The sequence below is a fragment of the Oreochromis niloticus genome, linkage group LG19, assembly GCF_001858045.2.
Source record: "Oreochromis niloticus isolate F11D_XX linkage group LG19, O_niloticus_UMD_NMBU, whole genome shotgun sequence".
NCBI classification, from domain to species: Eukaryota; Metazoa; Chordata; class Actinopteri; order Cichliformes; family Cichlidae; genus Oreochromis; species Oreochromis niloticus.
In genome coordinates this window covers 9072888-9082848 of record NC_031983.2, presented here as the reverse complement: position 1 = coordinate 9082848, position 9961 = coordinate 9072888, and the positions used below count along the sequence as shown (strand labels likewise).

Genomic DNA, 9961 nt, shown 5'->3' with positions numbered 1-9961 from the left:
TGCACATTTGCAGTAAAATACAGTATTCAGAAAATACTGTATAAAAACAGTACTTACTAATACCTTTATAGCCATTCATTGTAATTTATGAAAATCTGTTAGATGAGGTTTTAGAAATGTTATGTTTTGCACGTCAACACAAATGTACTGTTTTTTGTTAGGTCAGTTACATATTAAGCCTTTCAGTTTGTATCAGAACAAAAATGCAAACCTAACTGGGTAACCTTCGTACTATTTGCTTTCATTGCTTGGCGGGCTGCGAAAGTAATTTGTTTATTTCCTTTGCATCATGCAACCTTCAGGACACAGGCATGTCTTTGTGATAGGGAATAAATAGTCAGGATTTGCATTCTGCATTACGTAAGCCAAAAAGTTGCTTTCAGCTTTTCAGTTATGCCTTAAGGTGTCAAAATTAAAAAAGATTACACAGTTATTGTTATCTATGTTCAGCGTGACTGTAAAGGAAAATGACTGGAATGTTATTAGGTATTCCACTTTTTTTTTTTTTTTTTTGTTAGCATTTTGCTGCTTCTAGATAGTGAAGATAGACAGGAAAGCGAGAGAGGGGAAGAAACACAGCTACTGCCGCGGTTTTCTGCCCACGCAGCACGTGGCCTGTCGCCTGGTCACCCTCTAAGCTAAATCGGTGCCCCACTTATAGCCCCATCTTTGACACAAACTGCATTTACATTTGTGGTCAGAGTGGGCATGGATGTCATGGTAATTGTGGGATGTTAATGGTTTGTTTGAACTGTTCTTTTTCTAAAGTGGAATGATGGTACAGCATACATCTTTAGTGACTTTCAAAAACAAGAATTGGGTACGCGTCCACACTAGCGTTTTCAGTCGTTTTCACAGAGTTGCGCGTCCACATTGAAACGGCCGAAAACGCTTATGTTCTACATAAGACACACTAATACGTTTCTGTTTGAAAACGCATCGTTTTCTCTCCGTTTTAGCCTCCGGTCCACACTGAGACAATGTTTTCGGTCAAGGAAAACGCTCTCCAACGCGGATACATTTGAAAACGCTGTTTTCGCGTCGCAGTGTGGACACTGGACAGCAAACCCAGAGCCTTTTTGAAAACAATGACACATTTTAGTCATGTGATGCAGTCATGTGACCATTTAAACTAAGATAGCGGAGGGCATTATACAGCAACTGTTTTGTTTGCTGTCAATTTTGACAGCCCTATTAAAGATTAATATCAGTTTGTACATGATTCAGATAGATTTTCTTCAAATTCTTTAACTCTCACTCGCTTTTTCAACTTTGTACTTTTGTGTTACTCGCAGCAACAACTCCACCTCATTGTTAGTCCATTTAAAAAACTCGGTGCTTTTCCTCAACATTTTATAATAAACGGCAGACAGAAATGAAGCAGGTCGAATCGTCTTGCGTTTCACGTTTTCGGCCATTTCAATGTGGACGCACAACTCTGTGAAAACAACTGAAAACGATAGGGTGGACGCGGAGCGTTTTCAGACGAAAACGCAGTTTCAAATTTATCTGGGCTAGTGTGGACGTAGCCTTGTGGAGGAGTAAAGGTGAGGCTGTTGAACTTAAGAACACTGTAGAAAATACTAAATAAATTCAAACTTGAGCGCACAATTCTTGTTTCGTAGTCATTAAAGATGTATGTATTGAAGAAATTATTAAAAACCACAAATTACCATGTCATTCAAGCCCATGATGAGTGGATATAAAGTAAAGAAGTTTTTAGTATGCATCCCTGAGGCACTATCACAATTATAACCATCTATTTCTCATTCAACCTCAATTCAATGCATATAGTCACACATACACACACACACACACACACACACACACACACACACACTCTTTATTCATTCTTTAAAATATATGAATACACGAGTTACTGGGGACAAAATACAGGATAAAATTTCAGGAGCATCTGTGTTCACGCCTACAGTACATTTTGTTCCAGCCCATGACAATAGGTGCCATTCTGCCAGCTGTGGAAACATAAACTTTGAGAAGTCGGCCCAGTTTATTTGCAAGTCAAAGCAGGGAAGCAGATATGAAAGGTATATTTGTCAGTAACATCTGTAAGTTGGACGTGAGTTGCCTTGAAATTCGACAATGCAAAACATATTCTCACTTGGGAAATAGAAGCCAGAACTTACTTTAATTCTCAGGCTGTGATAAGATAAGATTCATTTGAAGATTCCCTTTTCTCATTAGGATAATGTTACTACTGGATGTAAATCATCGCCGGATGCTTGCTGTGAAGCTTCTGTTTTATGGGATATTCCTCAGCAACCACATAAGTGAGGGTGGTAAGTTCAGTTCAACAAAATAAAATCTAGCTTAAAAGATTTCTCAATATATTTTAGTCATATTTTTCATGTTGTCAGTTTTCACAGGCCAAAATGGAGACTGCACACCCAAGAATACCCTCTTTATCAGTCCTGAAGCACTAAATGCACAGTATTTTCCATCACGTAAGTTCAAAAATAATGAAGCAAAAAATAATCGTCTTTGAAAGATTCAAAGAAAACAATAGTACCATGTGTTTTTAAAAATGATTATTAAATAAATAAGAATAAATATAATAAATTATTATTATATTTTAGAAACTATCTACCAAAAGGACAATGGAACTAAACTCTGTTTCAACATCCAGCCAAACAATAACCCTGCAGGTACAGTTATCTCATTTTTGTTTTTTATATTTCGGACTGTTGGTGAAAAAAGTTGTCTTGGGTATTTGCTAAAAGTGTTTGATTGTTTCTGTATTTGTCTTAGGTTGTTGTAGTGAAAACAATTTCAACTGTAGCATTAAAGTAAAAATTGAAGGACCAGGCAAATACATCCTAAATGCAACTGAAGAGATTTTATCTAAGCAAGATATTGTGGTGATGGAGAATCCACAGTATAATTCTTCATGCATGCCATCACAGCTCTACAACAGCAGCCCTGGTAAGCCTCTAAGACATGAGACTGCCCATAATGGTCAAAATTTTCAGTTTATTTGAAAAGGTTTCCAACCAATCATCTGATGCACTTTTTATTTTGTTGCAGGTTTTCTTTATCAGGTCTACCGCTGCTTGAATGAAAGTAAATTCACAAACACTTTCCTCTTAATTTCTACATGAAACAATGTGACAGCAGTGACAGTGCACAAGTTCTAATTTCATACTTTTATGTGTTGAAGGTACCAAAAGCGTTAGAGTGAATGCTGACAATTGTTCAGATAATTCAGCCAATACTGGAGTGGCTTGCAAAGGTATTATAGGTTGTTTATTTAACAGGATCATTAAAAAAAACAAAAACATTTTAGTAAGTACTGTGATAATAAGAGAGCATGATGTTGAAAATCTAATTACTGCTTTTTCCATGAATGTTTGTATGTGCCTGTGCTATGCAGATGTAACAGAAACACACTACGTTATCTTCAAGAATAAAACATGTGTGTTATGTAAGAAACCAGTCTTGAAAAGTCTAGACAAAGAGATTAATTATACCCTGACGAAAATTCCTACCAGCCCAGACAAAGCAAAGTAAATATCTCAGTTTTCTATAGAACAATAGCAGCAAATAAATACACGCTTTTAAAATCTGCTCTAAAAAATTAACGGTGTGTCTGCGTTACAGAGATGTCATGAATGTTCTACCATGCTTGTTTAAAGACCTGGGTAATGCCAGCACAGCAGCAGTGAAAATGGGCAACATTACAGGACTGATTGCCAAACTGCCCCAGGAAAACCAAACAAACATGAACTTTGCCTTCACAGAAAACTCTGGAGTAAATGTAAGGTGTTTGTGTGACACAATTTTATGACCTTCAATTAATAATATTATTTTGTTCTTTTGTTATTTTTTTGTTTTACTAATAAAACTTTAATATTTTTAAAAGTCTGTTGAAGAAGAAAACAGCCATTCTTTGACGGGCCCATATCGTTTAATGAAAATTCCTAAAGAGGCCAGCAAAATGGCGGTGGAAAGAAATGGATCATTTCTTGGGATTCTGCTTTTTCCAGAAATGCATGCGGTAATAGTACAGCTCAACTAATTACTCATGATCTTTATAAAATGTATAAACATAATGACCAAGCCTGAACTACAAACAATATTTTAATATTAACAGGACAACAACAGTAAATACTATTTAAACAGTGAGATATTTGGAATAGAAATGGGGGCAAAAATACAAAACCTTTCACAACCCATCGAGATTCAGTACAGTAATGTGGACAAGGTAAGTGTGATGTCATAACAGACATAATGATCATTTTAAGTTCAGAGGGAAACTTATTCTGATTTTCATTTTCTATTTTGATAAAGAAAGGAGCGAATGCTTCTTGCATGTCTTGGGATGGAAACCGCACAGATGCAAACGGTAAATAAATATATATATACCTTATTTTAATATCTTATTTTAATATGAAAACCACAGGAATTAAAGACCTTTGAAGTGTTCAGTCACATTTTGCACACACACTGATTACTGTGATAAAGTCTGTCTCTAACAGTTACTTCTTTGTATTGCTGCTGTCCAACAGGGAAATCACTCTGGATCACAGATGGCTGTCAAACAGTGGAGACCAATAACAGCATCACCTGCCAGTGCACACATCTAACCTTTTTTGCCATACTCATGGTAAGACAACTGCATTAGGAAATAAGAAATGATTTTTTTTACAGCACATACTGACACATAACTATTTGAACCTAGTCACCTCCACCTGCAAACATCAGCGCTTCTGATGTTAATTCTCTGACCTACATCACTTCAATCGGTTGTGGACTGTCGCTGTTTTTCTTGATCGTCGGTCTCTTCATGCACGTTCTCGTCAGGTAAGAGATCCGAGGCAGTTTGGAGTTTGGATTTTTACCTCAGTAAAGTCATTTTTCTTACGCACACGAATTTGCTCCACAGAAAAGGGAAAGCAAGCGAAGCAACAAAGATTCTGATGAACCTCTTTGTCGCCATGTTGATCCTGAACTTGTCCTTCTTGACCAATGAGAGCATTTCAAATCTGGGTATCAAAGGTGCATGTGTGGCAATAGCAGCGGCTCTGCATTACGGCATGTTGGCCACTTTTACCTGGTTCTTCATGCAGGCTTTACACTTGTACCTCAGTCTACGTCGAATCTGCACTGAGGTGAAACATTACATGCTGAAGATTTACGTCACAGGATGGGGTAAGAGACCTGAGCCAAAAATGATACTTATGCTCTCATATTATGAATAATAATCACAGGAGAATTTATATTCCTAATCTTCTTTTTAGTCATACCGGCTGTGGTGGTGATCGCTCTTCTTGCCTCCCAGAAATATAATTCTATTAATATTAATACAAATGAAGGGAAAACAGCAACAATGTAAGTGATGATTGATTTTTAGAGTCTGTAAATCTGATAATAGATTTTTTGGATAAAACACAAACATCTTCATCAGAGGATCATGTTGTACTCCCAATTTTCAGGTGCTGGATCTCTGATGCTGGTATCCACCAGTGGGTGAACATCGGCTATTATGCTCTGGTGTTCGTCTTCACTCTGAGTGTATTCATTGTAACTGTAAGGCAAATCGTTCTAATGCCAAAAGCAGGAAAAGCCCAAGACAATAGTTCCATTAAGAGCAACACTTCCACCATTCTGGGCCTGTTCCTCCTTCTTGGCATCACCTGGGCTTTTGCTTTTTTCAGCTACGGACCTTTGCTCCTCGCCTCCTACTACATCTTTACCATCCTCAACTCCTTTCAAGGTAAATCTAAAACTGTCACAGTGAGTTTACTTCACGCCTTTTTGGATTAAAAGTTCTTAACCTTCTTCTTTATTTTTATAGGTTTCTTCCTGTTCATCTACTATTATAAATCCAGCAAGATTATTGGAGACGGCAAAATCCACACACAAAGTAGCAGCACAGCTACATCAAAAACAGCTGTAACGTCTCCTTATGGATAAGGCTTGCTGTTTTATCATATTTGAGACAAGAGGGCAGCATTTTATTTCATATAGTTCCAGTAGGTTACTCTGTGTAGAAACAACTTGGTCATTTTTTCCATGTGCTCTCCGCTGAATGGCTTGTCTAAGATGAAATCACTAACCCGGTTTACCTTCTTTGACACACATACTCATGTCGAGTAGAGATCGAGTGGTTGCCCGGATGTAATTTGAGACCACAGCGCTATGTTTGTTCCTATGCTTTTATATTTTAACAGAAAACTTGTCTTACTCACTCCAAATCATTCATAGAAGGCTGTGATTCAGTCAGAGTACACAACCACAATCGTAAAAATGTCAGGATGTTAAAGTGTAAAATGTTAAAGTGGGAAAGTGAAACGTGTCAAAGACATAATGACATTTTCAATTTGATGGCAGTAACACCTCTCAAAAAGTTGGGACAGCGACATGTTTACCACTGTGTAGCATCCCATCTTCCTATAAACAAAAATTTTTAGTTATCATTTCATGGTGTGTCAAATGTTCTTAGGATGGAGTATGCAGTTTAGCACTCTCTTGCTGAAATATCCAAGCAACTCCTTGAACAAGACTTTGTTTGCATGGGAGAATATGTCCATCTAAAACCTGTATATACCTCTTTTCCTTTTACATTCCTCCAGATGTAAAAGCTGCCAATTCCATAAGCAATAATTCCAATTGTCAGGAATTTAACTGAGTATTGATAACAAGCTGGATGGCCCCTCTCCTCTCAGTGTGGAAAACACAGCATCCATATGATGTGTATGTCAAATACGGGCAAGATACTAACCCCAAGTTGCTTGTAGGAATGTGTATATTAGTTAGAAAGCAGTTAAAAGCATAGAAAACAGTGGTTGCGTGATTGGGTGATTGTGGTATATTGTACAAAGCACTTTGAGTGCTCCAAGAGAGTAGAAAAGCCCTATATAAGAATCAGTCCATTTACAATGATTTTTAGAGCAAGTGCAGTGATTTCCATGACAGAATCATGTCTATTTAAATGCAGTGCTCCCTGAGCACCCAAAGACTACAACGACACATTTTTGCATTGGTATCTTCAGATTCTCCAAGTCTTTTAATGATATTAGCACATATTAAATATTTGAATCTGTAAAGCATGAACCATGAAATAATTGCAAGAACATCTTTTGAAAATAGAGTTATCACTAAACCTGGCAAATGAATTTTACATATATTTTAATTTGCATTTATGAGTTTTCATTTGTGCCACATTTTCTGTATTTTTTGTAATTGCTGTGTAATTGTTTTGTTATTATTACTTTCTTTGGGGGGTCACACTGATAATGTATCAAAATCTCAAAAATCCAAATATCCCTTATGATACACTAGGTATTAAATTTATGGTGGGGAGTATTATTCTGAAATAGTCCCACAATTTATAGACATTTTTTTTGCACACTGGTGAACCTCTGCTGATGTTTGAAGATACCCTTTTGATACCTACTCATGTTACTGACATGTTGCCAGTTAACCTAATTAGTTCTCCAGCTGTTTTAGTACCACTTACTTTTCCAGCCTTTCATTTTCCTGCCATTAAATTTAAAATGAAAATTTTGTCATGAAACCATAAAATGTCTCAGTTTAAACATTTACTATATTTGATGTGTTCTATTGTTGATAAAATATTGGTTTTGTAAGTCATTGATTCAGGTTGTGTCACAGAGCTCTTAAAGCAGTCATACAGCAGATTTCAGTTTAAATGTTAAATCAATTAAATATGAACCTTTTTTAACTGAAATGCTTGTCAACTTGATAAAAGAGCAGAAGATTGTAAAAGCAAGGTGAAGGGAAGGCTTGTCCCTCATATCCTACACAGTTTCAGTCTGGATAGATCAGTAGCCACTGTGGTGGAAGCTCAACTGGCAAACAAGAAATGAGCTCAATGCTACTTATAGTGATAAGATCCCTGAAGTTATTTGGACGTTGAAACTATTCTCTAAAATTTACCATATTTTACTAGCATATATGTGGATAGGATTATCTCCTTTTTTTCACTGCACTACATATACATACATAACTCCTTTGTATGTTGTTGATTTTTTTGTCAAGTCATTCATTAGTATTTATTTATAAAATAGCTTTTTTGAAATAAAAATTATAGATATAGGTCTAATTTGTTCAATGGCTTTTTGCTATGTTAATATAGTTTTCATCTAGAAAGCTCTAGAAAGCTATTATTGTAATACTTTTTTCAATTTTCTTAGGACACAATATAATTTTCATACATATAAGCAAAGTGTTCTGGGAAAGAAAAATGTGTATACACAATAAAGTCTTAAAAGAAAAGTTTATGTTGCTTCTCTTTTCGTTTTTAACGATTCCTTTAAACTACTCTTTTTCCAGTGTGAAATGATTTTATAAAACAACTAAAAGTTGCAGCAGTGCACATGGACAAGCCAAATGCATTCTGGAGAAACAATTTATGGTCAGACAAGACAAATACTAGCTATTTGGTCACAATGAAGAGAAGTACATTTGGAGGCGTATAGGTGAGTACCAGCTGTCAAACACAATGATGATAGCAGAGCTGTTAGATTGCACAAAGCTGTCAAACATGATAAGCAACAAAGACAACACAAATAAACAGAAAATGCAACTTCTAAACAAAGGTGTTTATGATTATAATCCAGACCTACATGGCCCTGCGTGAAAAAGTGATTTCCCCTAAACTTAAATGTTTGGGCCACTCTTGGCAGCAGCAGCTGCAATCAAGTAATTGTTGTTGTGATAGGTTGGAAGACTACTGTTATACCCCCTAGGCAGTACTAAAAGACTCCATGCAGCTGTTATTCATAAGTTGATTCCATACTACAAGAGCTGACAGTAAAAAAAAGGTTCGTACTGAAAATAAAAAAGTATACATTTAATACTAATTCATATTAGTTGACATAAGCATAAAAACAACGTAAATACAGTAAGAAAATGGTTAAAAAGTTATTATTTTTTATGTTACATTAATGGTTGTAGTTTTATTAAAGAGAACTGCGATCTGTACATTTCCTTTTCTGGGATCGATTGGTAGTGTCTCCATTCTCCACTAGGGGTCTTTAACACACTCTCCTCATTGCAATAAACGACTGCATGAGAGATGCAATGCGAGATCACTCTCGTGATTCTTTTTCCCCTTTTTCTGGGGTGAAACATTTGGAAGCATCGCTGGGATGCGCTGCTTAGATGTCCGTGTCCACAATCTGTACATCGTAGTCCAAGCCAGCCAAATCCCCCCACTACAACCCAGGCAGATTGCAGTGAGGAAAGTGTTGCTGTCGAGGCGAACCGGTAGCTGTGTCTCAGCGTAGGTTTCCAGAGGCCAACCAGAGCTTATAAGAGGCTGCAAAAAATCCCAATCAGTCTGCGGCGGCAGACGTGTGGAGGTGAGGTAAGGACCCAAACGCAGGCACTGACTTTGAGGAGAATGAGCTTTATTCACAGGGAGGGTAGGAGCGGAGATGGCAAACACAGAACTCTAAATAGGGAAAAAACTAACAAAACAGACCAGAAACCTGAAGACACAGAGGGAGAAACTCTAAGACAGAGAAGTGGGACCAGGGCAGGCACAGAACAGAAACCTAACAAATGGCAAATCTTAACGAAAGATGTAACCTGAATCTCTACAATTAGAAATATGCTGTCTCAGAGTGATGCTGAAAAACTAGTTCATGTATCTATGTTACGGTTCCATAAAAGGTGCGTATACATCTGTGGCTGGCCCCGCCCTCGGATCCTCGGATCACAACAGGGTGCATCTTCTGACAGTTTACAAGACTGTGCTGAGAAGAGAGAAGGTGAGGAAACACCACATAAAGGTTTGGACTGACGACGCCTCTTTAGCCCTGCAGGGCTGCTTTGACTGTACAGACTGGTCGGTGTTTATAGAATCATGTAGTTATCATGTAGTAATCATTAATGAACTCACTGATGTTGTCTGATTTTAATCTCGTTGGTTGGATTTTAGACTTTTTAACTGACAGATCTCAGTGTGTGATAG

At 37.0% G+C, this 9961-nt stretch overlaps 1 protein-coding gene across 1 annotated transcript; it reads left to right on the top strand.

Annotated features, from left to right (window-relative positions):
• Positions 1-1905: 1905 nt before the first annotated feature.
• On the top strand, positions 1906-7182 carry LOC102082013 (adhesion G-protein coupled receptor G5). The gene is made up of 18 exons (XM_025901039.1): positions 1906-2048; positions 2206-2300; positions 2388-2465; positions 2598-2666; positions 2770-2943; positions 3046-3081; positions 3179-3250; positions 3392-3524; positions 3619-3775; positions 3881-4015; positions 4112-4222; positions 4309-4363; positions 4527-4624; positions 4700-4821; positions 4904-5169; positions 5259-5349; positions 5454-5734; positions 5816-7182. Exons 2-18 carry the CDS (start codon positions 2210-2212, stop codon positions 5932-5934), a joined length of 2088 nt encoding a protein of 695 aa, XP_025756824.1. The 5' UTR covers positions 1906-2048; positions 2206-2209; the 3' UTR covers positions 5935-7182.
• The last annotated feature ends 2779 nt before the right edge of the window (positions 7183-9961 follow it).

What these genes read in the sequence shown, in the direction of transcription:
- LOC102082013 (XM_025901039.1), top strand. Translation starts at nt 2,210, where the DNA reads ATGTTACTACTGGATGTAAATCATCGCCGGATGCTTGCTGTGAAGCTT. An exon ending in TACTGGAGTGGCTTGCAAAG is followed by an intron (nt 3,251 to 3,391) that starts GTATTATAGGTT and finishes TGTGCTATGCAG; the next exon opens with ATGTAACAGAAACACACTAC. An exon ending in CATCCTCAACTCCTTTCAAG is followed by an intron (nt 5,735 to 5,815) that starts GTAAATCTAAAA and finishes TTATTTTTATAG; the next exon opens with GTTTCTTCCTGTTCATCTAC.